The 22,680-nt window shown below is 47.1% G+C and overlaps 1 protein-coding gene across 1 annotated transcript in view; it reads left to right on the top strand.

The window, feature by feature from the left end:
• The window catches only part of LOC106149868 (collagen alpha-3(IX) chain-like), a 51,219-nt gene extending 30,884 nt beyond the window's left edge, over window positions 1-20,335 (top strand). The window contains exon 3 of the mRNA XM_013520506.1: window positions 20,313-20,335. Coding sequence (XP_013375960.1) covers window positions 20,313-20,320 — 8 coding nt within the window. The 3' untranslated portion in view covers window positions 20,321-20,335. The remainder of the gene's footprint in view (window positions 1-20,312) is intronic.
• Window positions 20,336-22,680: the final 2,345 nt, after the last annotated feature.

Below are 22,680 nucleotides of genomic sequence, written 5' to 3'. Positions count from 1 at the left end.
GCCTCAGTGCTGAGTTGCATCTTTTACATCAAAATAGTGAGAGTAAGGAAACTGCTTTCCTGAATTCTGCAAGCCAACCAATACTGACCACAAGGAAGGGGTAGCAGGAACCCAGATTTTAGCCAGTTCACCAGAAGCCAGAAGCAAGGCCAGACCTCACACTGGCTGTGAAATGGAGACCGCTGGGCTAGCCTCCCTGGGGTCCGCTCCAACCCCCCCATTTCCAGGACTGCATTCAATTGTGGAGCCCTGGGGCTGTCTGCAGTACTGGAACACCCACCCATTTTGTGTCAGAAGAGAAGAGAGAAAATAGGCTCTTTCCTCTAAAGAAAAGAAACATACTTTTCCCTTCCTTTCAGGGAACTTTTCCACTGATGTGAGTATTTCTCCAGCAGATTTCTTGCAGAGAGGAAACAAGTTCCAGGACAGAATCCTTTGGATGTCAGAACAGTGACAGCAGAATTCTTCACAGAGTGGTGTCCAAGGGCTATGGGGACAGTGGCTCACACCCCCTGAGGGGAGTGGACACAAGTTGGTCTATAGTTTGTCCTAGGCCACTGAGCAGAAGGTCGCGCGGTCCCCGCTACAGGAGGCCAAGCTCAGGCAAGGAAGCACATTTTGCCAGAGGGGCAGAGGCTCCCTCCTGCCATGTTCATGCATCTCGGTCTCTGGCTGGGGCAAGCTGGGGCCGCAGAATGTGACATGGCATGCTGAGAACCCTGTCTCTCGGTTGATGTTGACAGCCTGGCCTCGCCGACAGAGCTAGCGATGAGACCCTCCTGGCCATCTCTGTTGAAGTGTCACCCTAGAGCTAAATGCCACACAGGAGAGTGAGCAGTGAGGTGGTTTCCCCAGCATCACAGTCTTACAACACCACCCGCTACAAGGAGTGTGCTCAAGTTGGCAGCTGATCTAATGCAGAGTTGGCGAGCTACAGCCTAGGACACTCTGACCGCAGGTGGCTTGGTTTGACCCACAGAGTGGACGGCAAGGGGACACTACTGAAAATTTGGAGACTCTGTGTAGTGATTCCTATGCTCTCAAAACATCAGCAGATCTGACCGCTCCCATCTGAAGGCCTAGATTCGCTTTGTGGAGGGGAGGAACCAGAAGGCAGAGTTGAAGTGTACCTCCATCAGGGCTGGCTGTCACAGCCTGGACACAGAACTCAGTGTCCCTGATCTCAGCCTGGAGCTGCTCCCTGCCTTCATCGCCATGGCACTGTCCTCGGCCAGGGTCCCCTCCCTGGCTTCCTGCTAGACACGATGTCAATGAGAAAACAGCTTTTTAAATTGGGGACCTAATTGTCTCAAATATATCACAATCAATTTTTTCCCACAGATTGCAATATAACTACAATATCATAAATTCTTAAATGTGTATGCGGGCTGTGATGGAGTAGGAAATGCAGTTACTTCACAAATAGAAAGAATTACTTGAGTAGACAGAAAACACATACGTACCAAGCAGGGCTAGTGAAGGAATGCTTCCAAACGAAAGGACCACTTTGTTTTGTTTTTGTTTTCTGTTTGAAATCCTGCTACAGCAGACGTTTCTGGGTAGTGAAGCTGCTTTGCTGAGGATCTATGTGACCTTGATCAATAACAACACATTTGCATTCTTCCTGTTCCACCCGCGTAACAGGCTTGGGAATTTCTGTGTGTGCCTTATGATGCTGATAAATCAGAACGCAGGGACCAGGACTTGGCATTTCTCCGCAGAGAGGCGGGGGATTTACTGGTGATCTCGGTATTATGAATTGTAGCATAAACCACAATGGTATTTATTCTGAAAGCCGAGGTTATTACTTCCTTGGCAACTGAATGACCCTCTTAGCCAAGTGTGTCTTGTCTTGTGAGACATGGGAGGAATGAGATGACTCCTTTCACTTGGCACAGATGCGTATTTTTAAATGTTTTTCGAGGCTGACAGCCTTAGTGCCCTAATCACTTTGCATCATTCCAGTCGTAGCCATAATGTAGCAGAACACAGAGCGCCTCTCTTTCTTCCGACTGCAAACCATTTGCAAAGGGAAAAGGAATGCAGAATAGATGGAGGTTATTAAGACAGAGGGAGGATTAGATTGCCTTTTGCTATGTCAAATATTTGTTGTCCTTATTTTGTTTCTTTCTGTTTTCTTCACTGGCTCTCATTTGAAATGTATCCAGAGAAAGTTTATCCACGCAGCCACGGATTCCAATGTTTTAGCCCTAAGATCTTTTCTCCTGGCTGTTTGTGTCTGTAAAGGAAAATGTTTGGACGCTCATGGGGCTGGTATGTCTTATTCGCTCTCTCCTGCAAACTGGTCAGAGGCTCAGTGCTTCCTGGCAAGACTCAGTCCTCCTCCCTGTCCACAGTCTCTTGCTGTCTGGAGATTGCTTCCCACCTTGTAGCAGGGTTTTCCAGGGAGACAGAACCATAGATGGAACCAACACATATGAGGGTGATTTGCTAGGGGACTTGTGTCCTACTGTCCTCTGTAGGTGAGTGAAGACCCTGGGGTATGGGTACTCTAGGTCAATTCAAGTCTTTAGGACTCAGACCCAGGGAACCCAACAGCATGACTCTCAGTCCAAGGCTGGAAATAGGAGAAACTGGGGTGGGGAAGTGTAAATCCCTGGAGTCCCAAAGCGAGGAAGCTTGGAGCCTGGAATGCTAAGAGCAACAGAAGGTCATCCTAACTTCAGGGAAAAGAGTAAGGAAATCTTTTTCTCTCCTATTGTGCTCTCCAGCAGAATGGACAGTGCCTCTCCACACTGAGAGTAGAAATTCCCCAGGGGGTCCACGCAGACTCACATGCCAATTTCCTCTGGAAACACCCTACACACATAACCCAGGATAAGGCCTTGGGAGTTCTCTTTGTATTCCTTCATCCAGGAAGGTTGACACCTGACTTGGTCAGCTTTCCTGTTGCAGGACAAGATGATTGACATCATGGTCTTGGGGGATTTAGTCCGCAGTCAGCTGGCTCCAAGGCAGGACCGTCATGGCAGAAAGGCACGAAGGGGAAAAGATGTTTAGCTCGTGGCAGCTGGGAAGAAGAATAGGGAGGGGGCCAGGGGTCATAGAGGAAAGGGCCAGGGGTCAACATAGCTCCCCAAATTATACCTCCACCCCCCGACACACCTAGAAGTGTGCTTTCCTCTTCCCCTGAATAGCAGTCAGGCCAGTCAAGTTGACAATCCAGTTTAACTGCCACAAAGTCTAAAATTACCCACCACAGACCTCTTCTTCTGTCATGCCCTCTCCTTCCTCACTCAATAACTTCTGTACTTACTTCATTGAGAAATAAAATAGATGGGGTTAGAGCCTCTTTATTTCTGCACCATCAGTCCACCCTGTGACCCAGCCTCTCCTCCTGGTCATCATAAACACCCAGGTTCCACCTTGGCCAATGTCAAGCATTCCTTGAAGTGCTGGGTTCTTGATCTTCTGGCCAGATAGAGAATTTGACTCTGCTGATGTATTAGTCACATTTCCACTGCTGAGACGAAATGCCTGTGTGACTTAAAGGAGGAAAATGTATTTTGGCTCATGGTTTCCAAGGTTTCAGTTCACAGTTGGTTGCCTCCCAGGCAGAAAAGGCACAGCAGAGGGGCTTAGTGTAGGGAAACTGCTCAGTGCATGACCACCAGGGAGCAGGGAGAGAGTCAGCAGTGAGCTGATGCACTGATGAGGTCAACAACCTCATGATCCTGTCTGTTTCTGCCTTCTAAAAGCCCCGCGTCCAAGTCCAGTGGGACTTTTGGTGGGCATGTGAGGTCTACACCTGTTATGGTTTGTGTCCAGATGTCCCCCCAAAGCTGCATGTGGTCATAGAGTTTTTTTAGAGATGGCTAAATCTAGAGTGTGTGATTGGTGGTGCAGTGCTTGAATTAAAGGCTCTGGGATTGAGGGTGGGAGACTTGGGGATCAGTGCCTTCTAATCCCAGCAGTCTGGATAGTGTATAAAAGGGGCACAAAGCCACGGTTAAGGTTTGGCTTTGCTTTTACTTCTTCACCACCACGAACTGTTGCCCCTCTCCCATGTGCCACCCCGCCTTGGAGCCAGCTGATTATGGACTAAAACCTCTACAAACTTTGAGCTAAATAAACCTTTCCTCCTTTAACCTTGAGTGTTGTGTATTTTGTCTCAGCAATGTGAGAAAAGTAACTAAGAATTTGGTACTGACAGTGGGGTCATTGCTGTGATGTTGTCTTCCCGTGTGGCTTAAGAGCCTTGGGAATTAATCTGGAAAGATTTTGAGAAAGTGGCAGAATAGGCAGCCTCTATATACTGTAAACTATATACTGGAAACTCTGGTCAGAGCGTGGGAAACCAGAGTACTGATGGAAATGCTGCCAGTTAGGATGGGGCTCAGGAGGCTTCTATTGAGAAGGACTGCATGGGCTGCTGGAGCCCAGGTGGGGTATGTTGTGCTTTGGCAGGAGGTTGGTCTGCATTTTGCTTGTGTTAGAGATATTTCCTGGGTGGCAGAAACATTTCAGTGCCATCTACTGTCGGGACAGTGGCATGGATACTGTTGAGAGCTTTTGGCCAGATCTATGTTGGAAATTAAAGAGTGGAGAGCCAGCAGGGGGATTTGAAGTGTTTGGCCAGAGGAAGGCTCCAGTGAAACTGTGGATTGAAAGTATGAAATAGAGGAGAGCAGGGTTGTTGAGAAGGAATAGAACAATTAAAAACATGACCTGAGGCCTTCCACCAGGAGGGAAGAGTGTGTCTGAAATGCAGAAGACCCTTTGGGGCATCTCTTAGTGTTGCCACACCCTGTTGTTAAAAGTTAATGGAAAGCAAAGATTGTGATTGTAATATCTCCCTTAACAGTTTAATGTAGTTTTGAGATATATGTTTGTAATCAGGTTATTTAGTCAAAGTACTGGGGTTTTAACCTTGAATTTTGAGAACCCTTTAAATATTTGCTTTTGATGTGGAAATGAGTGCAATAAGATAGTATATATGTAATTGTTATATTAATACAAATCTGAATAGATCAATACATGTTAACTTTTCACTGGGGACTATGGTTTAAGGAAATCAAGTTGTTGTCAGGTTATCAAGTTGAGTGGGGTAGATTGTGACGGACTAACTAATGGTTGATTTATAGCACCCAGCTGCACTGAGTCCACGTGGTGCTGGGTGTGGAGGGCCCACCTGAGGATTGTTGCCAACAGCATAAAAGGGGAAATGGAGGGGATCATGAGATGCTGTTGACTCTCCTGGAGAAGCTTGTCACGCTGATTTTCCTGACGTGCACTCAGCTGTTCTCATCGTTGGAGGAGCTCAGGTCCTCACTAAGTGTGAGGTTCTCTTTAGGGGAGCTCTGGTCTTCCCTTGAGGGTCGTTTCCTGGCTCCAGTGCAGATCCCTCAACCTGCTGGCACAGATCCTTCATCCCACCGGTGCAGACTTTCCAACTTCCACCACTGGCCTTTGGGCCTTCCCAGTGCAGATCTTTGACACACACTTGCATGAGACATTGTTGTGAGCTCTAGATCTCCCATTGCACTCATGGAGGACATTGCCAGGGCCTCTAGGTCTTCAGGTGGACTCGTGCAGGACATTGGCATGGGATCCAGGCCCTCAGATGGATTCTTTGGGGTTCTGCTCTGTACGTTTGACTCTTTGGGTGAATGTTATGAAATAATCCTATAAATTCTGTGTTCTGTATTAAATATATCCTTTTGTACACCCTGACTACAGCAGCTAGTATTCCGGATGTCACTACTGCATTAAAATTTTTTTCCCTTTTGCAGAGGGACAGAGACAAGTTGCACAATCTCTTACCTTTAAAAAAAACCCCTCACTTTAGTTTCTGAAGTTCCCAGAAAAAACTCTTTTGTAGTTTTTCCTTAACTCTCACTTGAATGCACTCCACCCTTTTTTTTGCCCATCACACTATAACCGAGGATGCCAGCAAACCCAGAGTCCAAAGGCAGAGATTTCTTATTGCCATCCTGGACCACCAGAGTTGTCCAGCCTCTCCGTGCGGCTTCCAGTGTGCTTTCTTCTTGCTTCTCTGACCCTGGCATCTCCACCTCCTTCACCAGTCAAGGAACCAGTCCTGTGCTCCAGGGAACCTTCCAATGCTGCACAAAGTTTGAGAGTCCTAGAGCTCATTTCGAGGAACTCTTCCTCACATCCACCCACTTTCTGTATACTCTTATCCAGTCCCCATCCACCTGTCACTTCGGGCTCCAAATCTGACCTCCAGCCACAACTCTTACCCTGAACTCCATATTTTCACTTGGTGGTCCCCTTGGCACCTGTGCCAGGTTGGTTCCCTCCCCTCCTACCCACTGCGGACACCAAAATCTGAGGATGCTCAAGTCATTCTATCAAATGGTGTGGAATTTGCATACATTCTTCTGCATACGCTACATCATCTCTAAATTATAATACCTAGTACAATGTTAGTGGAGAGAATTATCATACTGTACCATGTAGGATCTAACACAAGAAAACATGTCCGAACATATTTGTTAAGGGTGCAGTTTTTTCCAAGTAGCTTTCACCGGTGATTAACTGAGTCTGTGCATGTGGAAGCCGCAGACCTTGTGGGTCAGCTCTATTCCGTATGTCTACCAGGAGTACTAAGAGACCTGAGGAGATTCAGGAGGAGGATCACAGAGTATGGTGCCTTGGCAGGTTGCATATTTTCAGCTGAAAGAATCCGAGAAAACACCAGAAGTGGGAGGTAGCTCTTGTCTTCTCTCTCCCTTTCTCCTGGGGCAGGTGAAAAACTTAGAATTTTCTGATTTTCCCATAAAATATACTGTATCCTAAGACCCAGGAGCAAAAACACCTTTCCTCATGAAGAAATAGGGATACAGGAGAATCTTAACACCCCTACTAAGTTCCTCCTGGTCAGTTTCCTTTATACCATACCCCATCTGCTCATTCTATCTTTCTACAAAGGTGCAATCCTGCATGAAACCTAGCATTAGGAAATGCACAGATTTTCCCATTTCTTTGGATTTTTATTTCTGAAGGCTCCTAGGTCCTGAAAATGTATGTAAAATAAATTAATATGATTTCCTCTTTTTAAATTGACACAAAACAATTATACGAATTTATAAAGTACAGTGTGATTTTCCATTCATGTATCTAGTGTGTAATGATCGGATCAGGCAATCAGCATGTTCATCACCTCAAACTTTTATCATTTCTTCTTTGTGGTGAAACACTCAAAATTGTTCCTTCTAGCTGTTTTGAAATGTACAGTAGTCACCCAGTGTGCAACAGAACACTAGAACCCATTCTTCCTATCTCATTGTGACTCTGTACACCAAGACATTTCTCTGGTTCATCAGTCTCTTGTTCTAGGGTGACAACATAAAAATGAAAATGGTAGACAAATGGTCAAAAGGGGAGCCAAAACTCTTTGTTGAGCTGTAGAAATTTACTGATGGGGTAAACAGCCACACCAACACCGTGTTGGGGATTGAATCTGCCAGGAGGAATAATTTTCCAGAATCTAACACTACCTTGTAAGGCTTGAGAAATAGCAGTGTGACCAATTTTGCCTCCTAATCTGGGTGTTTGAATGGATTTATAAAATTACCACCACCCTGATTTGTGCCAGTTTCCCATCAGGATTTTGTCCCAGTTCTGCTTGTTCTTTCCCCACTCCCCACCATAATGCTGAGGTGCTTATATCAAGTTCTTGTTTGAAAAGCCTCAGCCTGATTTCCCTTGGTGGAGTGCTCATTCTTCAAAACTGAACTTGTGCTTCCCAACTTGCAAATATATTCTGCACACAAGTAAAACTACTTTTGCTTTTATTTCAACCTGGTTCTTGATTTCTTGGTCTACACCAGGCTTTGGCTATGGGGCTAGGATAAGCGGCCATTTTAATCAGCTTCATAGTACGGTTTACATCCAAAGTATCCCTCAGAGCCTCTTCTGTATGGAAGGTGATTGGATCATGGTGGGTGCTGTACTCATCCACGGATTCCTTCACTCATGAGTTCATAGCTGAGTGTGCTGCCAGGAGGTTTGTCCTGGTTAGAGGTGGGTGACTAGGGGTGTGACTGAGGGGTTTATCTCCCCACCAGGCTCTTCTCACCCCTCTCTGCTTCCTGGCCACCACGACATGAGCAACCTTCCTCCTCCACGGTGCCCTTCCACCCCGATGTCCTGCTGTGGAGCCAATCAACCACGGACTGAGCCCTCTGAAAATCATGAACCAAAAATAAACCTCTCTTTTTTTAAGTTGTGGGTGTCAGGTATTTTGTCCCAGTGTTGAAAAAGTAACTAAGATACCAAGACAACTGGCTTAGAAGGAGAAAAGGTTTATTTTGGGTTACAGTTTCAGAGGTTGAAGCCCACAGTCAGGTGGCCTTGCTGCTCTTTGGTCTGTGGTGAGACAGCATACTGAGGTCGGAGCTCATGATGAATAAAATCCACATTCTTCATGGCCAGGAAGTGAAAGCGAGAGGAAAAGAGCTGGGTCATCCATTGCTTTCGAGGCTGCAACACCAGTGACCTAAAGACCTCCCCCAGGTGCCACCTCTTAAAGGCTCCCCACCTTCCAGTGGTGCTGGCGCTGCTAGGCCAGATGAAACTCACAGCAGCAAGGGGAGGAGTTTCTTTCTCCTGTAGGCCTCTCCCAATCCGCATGTCCACACCGGAATTCAGATTTTCCCACATGGACGGCGTGGCCCTGAGTGGAGCTCTGCCACGGCCTTGAGTGTCTTCTCTGTCTTCTCATCAGTGAGTCCTGCTGTCAGCCCTTTCATGGATTCCCTGGGTGAGACAGATGCTCATCTTGTCCACCAGCACCTGCCCCGTTTGGGCTTCTCTTCAATCTATCTTCTTTTGTTCAGCCCTGTCCCCATGCTTAACCTTTACAGTCTCCTTGCCCAGTGCTGGCTCACAGCCCCTCCACTGTGGTCAGTCCTCCGCTCCACCCTGCCTGGCCTTCCTGGCATGTGTGTGGCACATGTGTCCACCTGGCCTTACATTATGCATTAAGCCACAGGGGCAGGACAGTATTCTTGCCACCAGTTGTATTCGTGCCACCCAGCAACTAGTAATAAGACACAGAAGGATTTAGTAGTTGTTTCACAAATGACTATTGTATTCGTGCCACCCAGCAACTAGTAATAAGACACAGAAGGATTTAGTAGTTGTTTCACAAATGACTATTTCTGGTCATTTGTTTCACAAATGACTATTTCTGGTCTGGTAACTAATGGTCAACTTTTAGCATCCAGCTAAACTGAATCAGTGTAGTTCTAGGTATGGAAGGCCCACCTGAGGATTGTTGCCAACCAGCAGAACTGGAAGGGAAGATGATGCTCTGTTGATTCTCCTGGAGAAGCTTGTCATGCTGGTTGTCCTGATACGAACTCGGCTGTTCTCATCATTGGAGGAGCTCAGGTCCTTGCTGTCACTGAGGATGGCTACAGTTCTCCTTGGGGAAGTTCTGGGTCATATCTTGAGCATTGCCTCCTGGCTGCAGTACAGATCCCTCAGGCTGTTGGCAGAGATCCTTCTTTCCACTGGTGTAGACTTTCTAGTTTCCATCATGGGCCTTTGGGCCTTCCCAGTGCAGACCCTTGATACAGACCTGCATGACAGTTGTGAGCTCTAGGCCTCCAGCTGGACTTGTGGAGGACATTGCTATGGACTGTAGGTCTTCAGCTGGACGTGTGCAGGACATTGGGGTGGGATTGAGGCCCTCAGCTGGACTCTTTGGGTCACACCTGTGTGCCCTAATGTCCTTCCCATAAGCCCTACCTCGCAAAGGTTCCACCCACAGCACTGTGACCTGGGGACCAAGCCTCCCGTACATGGACTCTGGGGATGTTCAAGAACTCAGAGTTCCTGGAAAGAGCAGCTCCACAGTGACCTGCATTTCTGGTACAGGAATTAGTGCAGGGACTGGGCACTAAGGTAAGAGCCGTGTCGCCACTGTGACTTAATATTGAGCCCCGAGTATGAGGCAGTGACTCCTCAGCATCTGTGTCAACTGGAGATGAGTCTAAGGAATGAACTGTGACAGTGCCTGCTATGAGTGGAGGGCTGAGCATATCTGGGGGTCGAGTCTTGTCAGCAGAAAGTGAGAAGCATTGTGAGGGGGAAGTTTGAAGGAACCAGGGACCAGCCATAGTCTGGTAGTATGTAGTTTTGTAGAAAATCCTTGTAAAAAACAAAACAAAACACCAAAGGGAGGCATAAGCAATGGCAATCCTACATACAGAGGAGACAGAATTTTGGATTCAGAAATCCTGAGCGCAAGTGTTGGTACCAAGCTGCATGCATTTGGTGACATCAAATTTGGTCATGTGGGCTTCTGTGAACCCCAATTTTCTCATCTGTAGAACGGAAATAATAATTCCTTAATTTTTTCTGGCTTAGGGGAGCATTTCTGATGTTCTGTGAAACAGCAGATTGCTGGTTGCTAATGTGTTTTGCAAAAAATAGACTTGCTAATGAGAGCAGCCCAGGGCAAACGAGTGAGGTGGGGTGGAGGAGCCCGTAATCCTGTGTCCACCATGTTTGGTCTCTTAGAGACTGCAGAGAGCACGCCCTTGGAATTTCCATATGGGCATTTTGTATGTGACATTTTTCTTTTCGTTTTTCCCTGCAATCTCTCCTGTTGTTCCTGCTTCGTTTATTACCCTCTCTCCAAAGAGCATTTCTGGACTGCTGTTCAGGAAAGGCAGCCATGGTGTAATAAAGGAACAAGCTCGCTGAATGTGTGCTGAGCACCTGCAAGCCTTCTTTTGGTTTCAGTGTCTTGTTTATAACACTAACATTGCTAGAGCAAATACGGTCTGCTTATTTCTAAAGCAGATTTCAAGCAGGCTGGCAGAGAGCACTAGGTGAAATGAAAAGGTAAGTCCATGATAAAAAAATGTATGCAGAAAAGCTTTATTATCAGGGCCTGGAGACCCAGTACACCGTCTCAAGAGCTGACTGCTAACACATGACAGCTCCTTGCAGGGCAGCAGGGCCACATGGACAGGTCAGAGCAGATGCAGCCAGATTCTTTGAGGTCTACTGCAGTGCTTGAATCTGAAATGAAAGGCGTTTTGTTACTTTGAAAAGCTGAGGAGAAGTATCTGACGGCAATAGTAAATTGAAGCTTTTTTTTTTTTGGTTCTTTTTGAGACAGGGTGTCACTATGTAGTTCAGGCTGGCCTTGAACTCAGTATGTAGCCCAGGCTGTCCTCAAACTCATGGTGATCCTACTGTCTCAGCGTCCTGAGTGCTAGGATTACAGGCGTGCGCCACCACACCTGGTTTGAATTGCAGTATTTTTGACAGTTATGCAAAATACATAGTTGTATTAAACCATCTTATCCTAAATAACAATGGCATTGATTTGATGGAGGAGAAGCGATAGAGCTTCCCCTGCCCTTCTCCTGTGGAGGGGAGATGGGAGACTTATGGTACAGTGGGGACAGTCACCTCTCAGCTAATTAGCATCCCTACAATTTGCTTATGAAGAAACCCTGAATGAATTCCATGCTTTGAGTCGACTCCTTTGTCTGCAAATTAGGGATGATTTCATTAAGGTAGACCTGCCCTCACCTCCATTTCCATAAATCTTCAGCTCAAAGGCAGCCTAAACAGAATCATGGCTGGCATTATTGACAGTTTGGTGCCAAATAATCCACTGTGGGTGGCTGTGGTGTGCGCTGTAGGATATTTAGCAACATCTCCTGCTTTGGAGGCCAGCACCATTCACTCACGAGCGGTGACAAGCAAACCTGTCTCCCGATTGTCAAATACCCAGTAGGAGTGGAAAAACAGCCCCTTGTGTTATCATTTATCAGGACTTATATTTCAAAAACACCTGGTTCAAAGGAACAAGATGAAATGATTCAGGCTGAAGCTTTTAAGAATAGAACGTAGATGTTCCCACTGCAGTGACGCCTTTTAGGAGGGCATTTTCAATTGCTGCGAGTTGGAATCTGGTAGGCATGGGTTTCAGGATGACAGCAGGCACTCATACTTGCAAACACTCAAGTATTTTATATAAAACAGTATCTGCACAGGACTCTGCATCTCTCCTGTGAACTTCCAACCATCTCTCGATCTCCTAAAGACCTGTTGTGATGTGTGTGCTCCAGGGGTGGTTGTTGTGCTGTGCTGTTTCGGGAAAGCTAATATGAAAGTCAAGTCCATGCATCCTCAGGACAGATGTATCTTGTGTCTTCGGAATATTTTCAGTCCACATTGCTTGAATCGTGGAGGAGGAGCCTGAAAACATAGAGCACATGAATATGGAGAACCAACTATACATCACTATAAAACAGAATATCACCAAATAAACAGCACAAGACCTCATGTAAAGTTTGAGCAGGAAACTGCTTTCTCTTTCCGGACACCTCTGGGGTCATGGTGAGCAGAGGTGTCACACCTGCGCCTGTCAGGTAAAGGAACAAGCTCACTTGAAGAAAGTAGTGTGAGGCCAGGCCACAAGCCTCCTCCTTACAGTGCTATGGATGGTTTCTACAGTGTTAGCTCTTGTTATCTGATGCTGGAACAGACAGTTGCACGCATTGCGTCACTGATTCCTTGCATTGTAACCAGTTCAAGGGATGGGCGCTCATGAGCTGTAAGCAGTCCATAGCTCCCTCCATCTGTTTTGCTGTATCTTTTTCTGCCTTCCTTGGCTGCCTGGATTACGAGCACCGGTCCCTTGATGATCTCTGTACTTTGGCGCTTTGCTCAGGCCCCTGCCTCAGCAAATGTGGTCTCCCTAGAGCCCAATCTGCTGCTGGTCATCTGCCTAAGAACCTCCTGTGCCTGTCCTGTCCTTTTGATGACATTTATGCTTCAGAGGAATGGCATGGAGAACCCTTCATGGCTTATACTCAACTCCGTCTTTCATCTCTCCTTGCTTCAGAGTGGATCCTTTATCCAGCCTGAGCCACAGGTCATCTTCCACGGGGGTTCAGGGTGACCAGGGGCAGGCCAGGGTCTAGTGGGAAATGGGGATCGACAAACCATGCTACATTTGCACGCTGCTCTCAGAGCCTTGGGTCACAGGGAGTACTTTTCACTCACTGCCACCCCAGGGCTGCCTTGGGGTTCTGAATCCCCTTCACCCTGAGTTCTACCTCCTTCTTCCCCCATCTCAACAGCCTCTCCAGGTACTTGTGCAATGCAGGCTTTGAAGTAGGATAGAGAAATGGGGATAGATCAACAGGAGCTGGAAAAGCTGCAATATCAAAACTGTACTTTTAAAAAGATTGCAGATTCAGGGTACAAAAGTTTTTCAGGCTTTTTTTTTCCCCTTACAGAAAAACTTCCTAAGGATCTTAAAGACAGTGAACCTGGGCTTTTGCACTCACTCCTTTAACCCCCAAATTCCCACAAATATACAAGGTTTTCCCCTTTCTGGGGTCCTCACTCTATTTCTTGGAGTGTATGCTTTTAAATTCTGCCTAGTAAATCCCTTTATGCCTCTTAATAATGCATCCTGAAGATATTTTTTCTCTGGTGGAAGTCAGTAAACCTGCCGTGTGTTTAGGGTGAGTCCAGGTTCCTCATCTCCACTTTGGGGGCCTCCTTGAGCCTGTCCAGTGGCTGCTTCAGGGTCATTGTCTGTAACAGCTTTTATGTCACGGAGACACAGTGACTTGTAGGAGAGGCTTCATTGGGCTCACAGTTTTAGAAGATTCAGTCCATGGCCAGCTGTTTCTGAGGCAGGAGCATGGTGGTGGAAGGGTGTGCGGGAGCAAAGCTGCTGGGCTCATGGTAACTGAGGAGCAGAGCGGAGGAGCAGCGCCAGAGAGGAAGCAGCAGGGCAGTGTGCTGCAGGGGTGCCCCGGGTTCTGGCACTGTGAGCCAGTTTTATGGAGGACACTATTTTTACAGGGTGTAGGGATGGTGGGATGGTTTTGGGGTTGATTCAAAGGAGTGCACAGCCTAGATCGACCCATCCGTCAGGCATTTCTCAATCCAGTGGCATTGACACGTCAGGGTTTACAGTCACACTGTCCGAGTGGCACTTTTGTCTCACTCGGATTCTAGTAATAGAAGAGTTTGAGAGCCTCAGAAGATGGGAAGTCCAGGATTCTTTGGCAAAAATGCATAATCCATCTTGTTTGGAGACTTTAAAATCACCCATGACTTGATGAAAGGCATTCAGAAGGATTGCGATTGCTTTCTTTCTCAGTTACAGGAAAAGCAAGAATTTTCAGATGGATGGCCCTGGAATGAATTCCGTTTCCCTGGAGGACAGTCCTGGGAAGTTTTTTGCTGTGAAGGACACAGCACAGTGAGGGGAGGCATGGCAGGCTCCAGGTAGAGGACAGTCCGTCGTGAGTAATACTCATTCCAGCCGTGCATCCATGCAGTCACTGGGAAGCAAATGCACTGATCTGGGCTCACTGATTTTATGTGACAGCGTGCAGTCATCTCCTAAACAGATGACCAACTGAGACTATTCTGTGAATTACAGTAATTTTGGTAATTAGGACAAAATACTCTGATTTTTTTCTTGGCAGAACCTCTAAATGGCTGAGACCCTCTGACCAGGGAGAAAGAATCTTTCTCTCATGGGCGCATCACCCAGAGGGTGATTAATTAAGCCCAATTAGTTAATCCAGTCACCCTGAAGTGGTCACAGGGCCAGCTCGCTGAGGAGGCTGCCACAGCGACAGAGCTGTTTCCCTCCCCTTCCCCGTCAGAGCTGAAAGTTGCCCGTGGAAGAGGACGTGGCCCCCAGGTTTCATGCTGTGCTGAGTGTCGGCACTCTGTGGGGTCCACTCCAGGTCTGAATGTGAGACTCGGTCTGTGGGACCTTCCCACACCCAGCCGGTCCCATCTGTCCCCTCTGTGGGGCCCAGGGCGGAAATCAGTGGGTTGCAGAGGGCTCTGTACTGCTCTGGGTCTTTATTCTCATCTCACCACTTATCCTCGGCACACTCTGCTTGCAAATAGCAGGGGTCATCTTGTTCCAGGCTTGTATGAGGTGTGACAGGAAGCTATGGTGAATGTTTAAATGAAAAGCTTCATTGCAGGAAAAGCCATATCACCGTTAATCCCCGTCAAAATACTCCCCTCATTTTACATACACTTCTCCCGTCCTTCTTGCCACTTTCTGAAGCGGCTCTGCATGTCCTCTTTCCTGAGTGTCTGCAGGTGGCTGTTTTGAAGTCCTAAATTGATTCAAAGTGTTTACCTTCCATGGTCATTTTGACTTTGAGGAAGAGCCAGAGCTATGTGACGTCACACCTCGTGAAGAAGGTGGATGAGGACTCAGGGTCAGAGTGTCATGAGCCCATCTTTCCATGGGTGGCACTTGGCAGCAGCACTCAGCATAGTTTTGATCATACCTCATAAAGGCACTCAGAAAAGACGTTCAGAATGGCTTCAAAAAGGGGCCAGAGTAGTGGGATAAGCGTGTTGAAGTGAGGGGGAGGATTTTGATCAGGATTCATAGCAATGCGTCTTTTACTGTTTTACATATATACAAATAGCTTAAACATTTAGTGTTTAATCTGATCACTCTTGATGTTTGTTCCCTGCTTTCAGCAACCTTGGAAAACCCACTGACTGTCCTTCAGACTCAGCTTTTCCAGGTGTGCCAAACCCACAAGTCTCCTGTGCGCTTGTCCCTGGACAGTGGAGCGCTTTGTGAAACTGACCCGTTGGTTCATGCTGGCTCCAGAGCCTTGCGCATGCTGAGCACTTGAGCTGCCAGTGAGCCGCACCCTGCCCGCTTCGTGAACACCAGGCAGGGCACACACTGAGAGCGTCAGGAGATCTGGCTCTGCTGGCCAGGAGCAGTGCTCTGCTCTCCGCCTGTAGCTCTGTGTCCTGTCCTTGGTGACAGATAGAAACCATATAGCTATTCATGTGAGAAAAAGATGTACATTAGAATTATTTGTATGCTGGAGAGAGCTGCAGCTCTGGGTTCCCATGCTCAGGTTTCTCAGGATGAATTGAAGCTAATGGGTGTGACTCTTACAGGGGTGCTGCAACTTAGATTTGGCCATCCAGCACTGAAGTTTTGAGTTTATGAGCACATTTCCAATAGCATGCTTTTGGGAAAGGCAGGAGGTAGAACTGAGTTTATTTCCTTCTAGGTTAGAAGTCCTTCTCTGGGATTTCAGGTGGACCCATGTGCTATCACAGAGGCTGTACCAGTCCCCTGGTGTGGAGGGGTTAGCGATTTCACCCAGGTCTCTGGTGCTCATTTCGCTTTTTCCTGACTTGTGGAAGTCATGCACTCACCTCCTTGCACTGCCTTAGGGTAGCAATCTGGCAGGAGCTGTCGAGGGTAGACAGCCAGCAGGGCATCTCGTTCTGCAGAGGCCCTGAGCCCCAGGCCTTCTTGTCCGCCCGACTTGGACATGTAGCACACATTGCCATAGGAGCCCTTATTGCAGGGAGAGGGCTCAGGGTGGTCTGACAGGAACTTTGCACACACACTGAAGTCCATGGCATTGTATTCCAGAGTGCCAGACTAACAGTGGTAAGAAGAGTTTTTAAAAAATGTTATTTCATAAAACAGTATTCATGAAGTGGTGTCTCCAGGTTGTTCAGCTAGGATACCCTGCCCCAAATTCACATAATGAATACCAATTTCCACTGGTTTTGAGGTTCTTGATACTCATTCTAGCCCATTACTTGTCCCATTTTATCACACGAGTAAACAGGCTGGCATGTACTCAGGGAAATCTCTAAATGAATGCCTCTGTCTGAAAGTTTCTCCTCAAAGCCTGTCTCACCCCAGAGCCCAACTCTGAGCCTCCCCCACCCTCACGGGCAGTCCCAGGTGGTAAGAGAATTCATGACTTCATGGTGAGGAAGAAGGAAAGGCTGAGAGTGTGGGCATCCCAGGGCCAGTCTACAGGAGATAAAATTGCACAAAACTCCACAAGTCTAACCACCACACTGCACCAGAACTCAGCACTATACTTGTAAGTTATAGTTCAAGCTGGGCATGCCCATAATCCCGCAGCTCTGGGATGCTGAGGCAGGAGGGTTGCCAGTGGCAGCCCAACTCAATGAGGTCCCATCTCAAAATTACAAATGCCTGAAAAACAAGTTTGGGGATGTAGCTGGTGTGAAGATGTTACACTTCATCAGCCCTCATTGCTCTGACTGTACTTGGGCCAGGCTGAACAGCAGGAGCCCTGTGATGACAGGGGCCCGAGACGACAAGCAGGGTGGGGTGGTCAGTGGGACTTTACAAGTCTGCAGGGAGCTGGTTCTTCCTCCTGATGAGTCCTCTACCTCCTGTGACACACAGCGCTGCCCCTGGTGCTGGAAAATGAGGGACCTGCACAGCCTTGAGGCTTCCTGTTAGGCCCTTGACGAGATCTGGGTTCGAGTCAGGAGCCTGTGTCAGGTGTGCTAGGAGATCTCTCTAGACACCCGTCCTCAAAGGTGTCTGTGAATTCCAGCAGGCGGCAACCTTAAACTCTGGCCGTGAACTTCAATAGCCTCCAAACACAGACAAAGTGGAAAAGCATGCAGAATATTGAAAAGCCAAGTTAAAGAAGCTGGTAGTCTCAAAGGCAAGAATGGAACCCAGCAAGGGCTTGGCCAGGGCTTTCTCCCTCAGGAGCTGCCCAGACCGCCTGTCCATGGTGTTATGGCCCTCATATCTTCAAAATGACAGTGAATGCATCGATTGAAACTATTACTTGAAAAGACACATTACCATGAACTCCCTCAAAATCCTCCCCCTGACTTCAGACACACTGATCCCGTCATTTTCACCACTTTCCGCGGCAGCTCTGGAGTCCCCTTTTGTGAGTGTCTTTAGTTGTGTTGCCCTAACAGATTTAGGACGTTTCCCTTTCATGGTCATTTTGACTTTGGGGAAGAGCCAGAAGTTGAAAGGTGCCAGATCCAGAGAATAAGGTGGGTGAGGACCTGCTGTCATCCTTTTATGTGACGGAAATTGTTGTAAATATTTTGAGTCAGTTCAGGACATCACTGCAGCCATGAAAAGACACTCAGGAAAGAACTTGCAGAGCTGCTTCAGAAAGTGGCAAGCGCCACCCAGGCAGGTTAGGGCATGGTCAGCCATCTGAGCAAGCGCACGTGCCCTGTCAGTCAGGTCCAGGACACACAGGCAGAACAGTTGCCCAGCACCTGGGACCCACCAGAAAGTGCTGTCTTCAATCTTCTGGCAAAAAATAAGAGGTTTTTGATAGGACGGCCTGCTGTGACATCAGCCTGAGGAAGGAGGGATGCCAAGGACCTCCTTCATGCCACTGTGTGCTCTCGGTGGCCCACGGTCACCCTGCAGAGTGCACTTCTTTACCTGCCCTTAGTAAAGGTGGAACCTCCCTACCTTTTCCACGGGCCTTACTCAATTCTTTGTCAGGACACCAAGGATCTGGAGAGAGTACAGTAAACCTCACAATCTGGAAGCACCGTGAGACACATATGTTCGAAATGAGAGACACGAGTTTGGGATTCATGGCAGTGTGTCTTTCCCGCAATGCATTTTTTACTGCACACACACACTGTAGGTTTTGCTCTCACTTCATACTTGCAGGATCTGAGTGGGCCTTGTGCTGACTTGCCAATGTGAGTCTTGAATCTGGGCTTTGGGAGAGGCCAACCCACTGGCAGAGCTGAGCCTCAACCGCATTAAAGGCTCCCAGCACCGAGTTAAAGGTCTACTGTTTAGCAACAAGTTGACAATCTGCTTTTGAATCATTCTCCCCCTGGGTCAGGTTGACCTGAGTAATTTGGTGAGCGGTGTTCAGGGAACTCCTAACAATTCACTAGTTCAGTGAAGAGCAAAGCAAACAGCAGAGGAAAAAGTCTGATTCTTGGTTTTCTGGCTTGCTGTGCTACTGAGGGGTATTTTTAAAAGGCTACCTTCTGAATTGGAAATTGACATTTAAATACACTCGCAGAATGTATGCCATAGAATAAAGCTTAAAAGCCCAGTGTGGGTGTGGGAGCTGGCCACTTTGTGGGGAGCCATCCCTGACTGATGAGGCTCCCACAATTTGAAGGGCAGTTTATGTCTCCCACTTCAATCAATCCTCTATCAGGGGCCAGAAAAAGATGAATACATGCATGGTCAAAGCATGGACTAAAATCCTCCACTACCTTGGCAGCAAGTCCCTTAGGAAGGTAGAAAATCTCCCAAACCCAGTCCCTAAAGCTGCCTCCCGCACTCCCAGCTCTGCCCTCTGTCACCTGTCCTACTTCTCAGGCTCATTGCCTGGTGACTCTTGCGACAAGCTCCTTCCTCTGTAAAATTCATCATCCTCTCATGCTGCTGGAATGTTGTCTCTTCATGAGGTGCTTTCCTAACTGATTTACTCCATCAAGTAGAATTATTTACATAGCATTCTGTATCCTTCACTAGATCACCAATTCCCTAAGAAGCATCTTAATGCTCAGTGTACCCCTTAGCATTCAGTGGACACTAATCAATTTTTGTTTAATTTTATGTTTAACTTTTGTTTAACTTTAATAGAGGCTGGATGGAAGGGGTTAGATGAAGTGTGAAGTCCCAGTTCTGACCTCTGAAGCCAGCTAACTGCTGAAGGCCAGCTCAGCTGCAAGCATCAAAGAGGTCTCCCAAAGCTTTACAGTCTTCAAAGTCTGTAATTCAATAGAGTTTGTTGTAAGTAGCTAAAACTTCACCAGGTTCTTATGCCACTGTCAAAAAAATCCCTCAGCTTAGCTTAAAGATCTTAATTGGCTTTATTTATGGTCTTAGAATCTGGCATCTCTTCATTGTATAAAATAAAACAAATGTTCCAATGAACAGAACAGAGGTTGGTCTCATAGATTTTAAAAAAAAAGGGCTAAAGAAAGCAGAAACAGAAAACAAAAAGCAGACTTGTCATTTCAAGGTTACTTCCTTTGTAAAGCCAGGATAGGAAGGCAGGTTACAGAGTGGGGCTGGGGGAAGAGGGAGGGAGGGAGGGAGAGAAAGAAAGAGAGGGAAGGAGGGAGGAGGGAGGGAGAGAGAGAGGAGGAAGGAGGGAGGGAGGGAGGGAGAGAAGGCGGGATGGGGGGAGGGAGGGAGGATAGAGAGCGAGAGAGAAGAAGAGGGCGGGAGGGAAGAAGGGAAGGAGGGAGGGAGAGAAAAAGAGAGAAAAACAGGGAAACTTTATTACTTTATTACCATGCCAATTGGAGCCAGCCAGTTTGGGAAATCTGACTGTTGTTGCCCTACTCCTGATTTCTGGAAAGGTCAGATAAACAGCTTAGTTTCAGGCTGGTGATGTGGAACTTTAGCCCGAGTGATTCCATTTTTATTTTTTAGCCCAATCTGCTGGAGCCTAGTATGGGAGCTTAGTTTAAAACAATGGCCTCGTGTAATTTTAATCTGCAGCACCTGCTTCTGTGGCTTTTCTCAGCTATCTGAAACAGGCTCCCCATCGGAGGTGACTCATTCTCCTAAAACACTCCAGCAACCAGACAGCTCTCTGGGAGGAGACCCTTCCTGAGGTGACGAGGATTGGAAACTTTATCTTCGTATAATTTAAATCTGAGGATTGAGAACAAAAGCCAGCATGTTGTGACCTCACAGCTTCCTTATTTATAACAAGAAAGAAGATTGCCTATGAAGATAATGCCGTGGACCAATCAGTCATTTAACTGGAAATTCCTGGAAACCAGTTGCTCATCTGGGTACTCAACAGACAGTACTCATCAGGCAATAGTTTCCTTATCAAGGCAGGCTCACCGTGCTCACCCTGCTGCGTTCCCCGGACTATGTTGTGAACAGCACCCATTTGCAGTCAGTTCCCCACCTTGAAAGACCACGGACCACAGACCAGGTAACATCCTCTCCCCGCTCTTCGTTCTGAGGCTATTCTAAGACAGTGGTGGCCAAGATTCTGCCCTCTGCAGCAGGGCTAACAGACTTACCTTCGCCTCACAATGATTCATTCTGATAGTTTTTGATAAAGCCAGGGTCATGAGGAATGGACGATTTTATGCTGGATACACAGGGTCTGAAGTTCTGGCTTCTGCCATGATTCCCGTGACCTGAGGCAATTCTCTAGTGCTCTCCATTGGGTCAAGAGTTAGAAGAGAGGTTGGAATAAACCACTTTTACACTCCTGTCATTTCTGTGTTCATAACTTTTGTTGCCTTACTTTTTTCCAAAAGTGAAAGTAGTAGCCAGTGCAGTGGGGAAGAGTGGTTATCACCCACTACTGGTTTTGTTATTCACTGGAAGGATCCTCATATTCTTGACACTTTTGGGGAACGAGACAGTTCGTTTAAGTGATATTTTGAAATAAAGGAGTGAAGCAATGGCTGCACACTTGCATGGCAAGCTTCACTCTCAGCATACCTTTAAGAAGCCGTAGGTCAGGAGAGCAGAGTTCTGATGCAGTGCCTTTACTGTAGGAGCAAGATCTAAAGAATGAGTTCAGCCCCTCTTAGTTATGTGATGTCCTTTGCCTTGCCACAGGGACCCTTGACCACTACTTATAAATTACTCGGCCTGTAGTATTCTCTTACAACCGCACAAAAGAGACTTAGGCCTTTGCCATACTATAAAGATCTTTCAAAATATTACCCATTTAAAAGAATAACTTTCTAAATTCTTTCTTATGAATCTTTCCAACAGTACAAGTATCTGCCTTCCAAAGCTGAAGACATAGACTTTTTTCTAGAAGTATGGAGTGTTAGTTTGGGACTTATTTTGCAAGGGGAACAATATAATACAGGACACATATTTTATAAGATTATTTATAATAGTCACCCAAAGAATGATATACAAAAGAGTGCATGAAATCTGTCCACACACTAAGACCAAGGAATTCTGCTGAGGGCCTGGATCCCATGGAAATATCCTGCAAGAGTCCAGCTGAATACCTAGAGCTCATAACAATGCTTCTCACAAATCCAACTGGAGGCCTAGAGCCCATGACAACGTCTCATGCAGGCCTGTTTCATGGATCTACACTGGGAAGGCCCAAAGGTCAGTGGTGGAATCTAGGAAGTCTGTGCCAGCAGGATGAAGGATCTGTGCTAGCATGCTGAGGGATCTGCACTGGAGCCAGCAAGTGATGCTCAGAAGAAAGTGAGTTCCCCCCAAAAGTACTACAGCCCTCTTCAGCAACAGTGAGGTTCCAAGCTCCTCTGATGATCAAGATGGCCAAATTCTCCTGTCAGGAAAGCCAACGCAGCGAGCTTCTCCAGGAGACTGGTGGTGCACTGTCTTCCCCTCCGGAGCCAGGAAGTGATGCTCAGAGTGAGGACCAGAGCTCCCTCAAAGTGAACTGAAGCCATTCTCAGTGCCAATCAGGTCCCGAGCTCCTCAGAGGATGTAAACAGCCAAGTTCATCAGGAAAGCCAGCATGACGAGCTCCTCCAAAAACAACCAACAGCTCCTTACAGCTTCTACCAGCTCCCAACAGCCTCTCTCAGCTCCCAACAGCCTCTTTAGTTCCCAAAAGAACACTTTTGGGAACTAAAGAACAGTTCCCTTTAGTTCCTCTGTTCTTCTTCTCCAGTTCTGCCTCTTATGCTGCTGGCAGCAGTCCCCAGGTGGGCCTCCCACACCCAGAACCACACTTACTCAGTTCAGCTGGGGGTTATAAGGTGACCACCAGTTGTCAATGCACTACATATGGTGACATTGAATGTTGGGTAAAGCGAAGCAGACATTGCTTGCACTAAAGGAGACAATAGAATATTTTTAGCATTATCTAAAGTGATGTAATGTGATAATTTCCACAGAGGGATTCATGAAGAATGTTTGTTATACAC

The sequence above is a fragment of the Chinchilla lanigera genome, unplaced genomic scaffold (assembly GCF_000276665.1).
Source record: "Chinchilla lanigera isolate Chin_1 unplaced genomic scaffold, ChiLan1.0 scaffold00055, whole genome shotgun sequence".
Classification (NCBI taxonomy): Eukaryota; Metazoa; Chordata; class Mammalia; order Rodentia; family Chinchillidae; genus Chinchilla; species Chinchilla lanigera.
The sequence above is the reverse complement of the archived record's forward strand: the minus strand, read 5'-3'. Positions and strand labels throughout refer to the sequence as shown.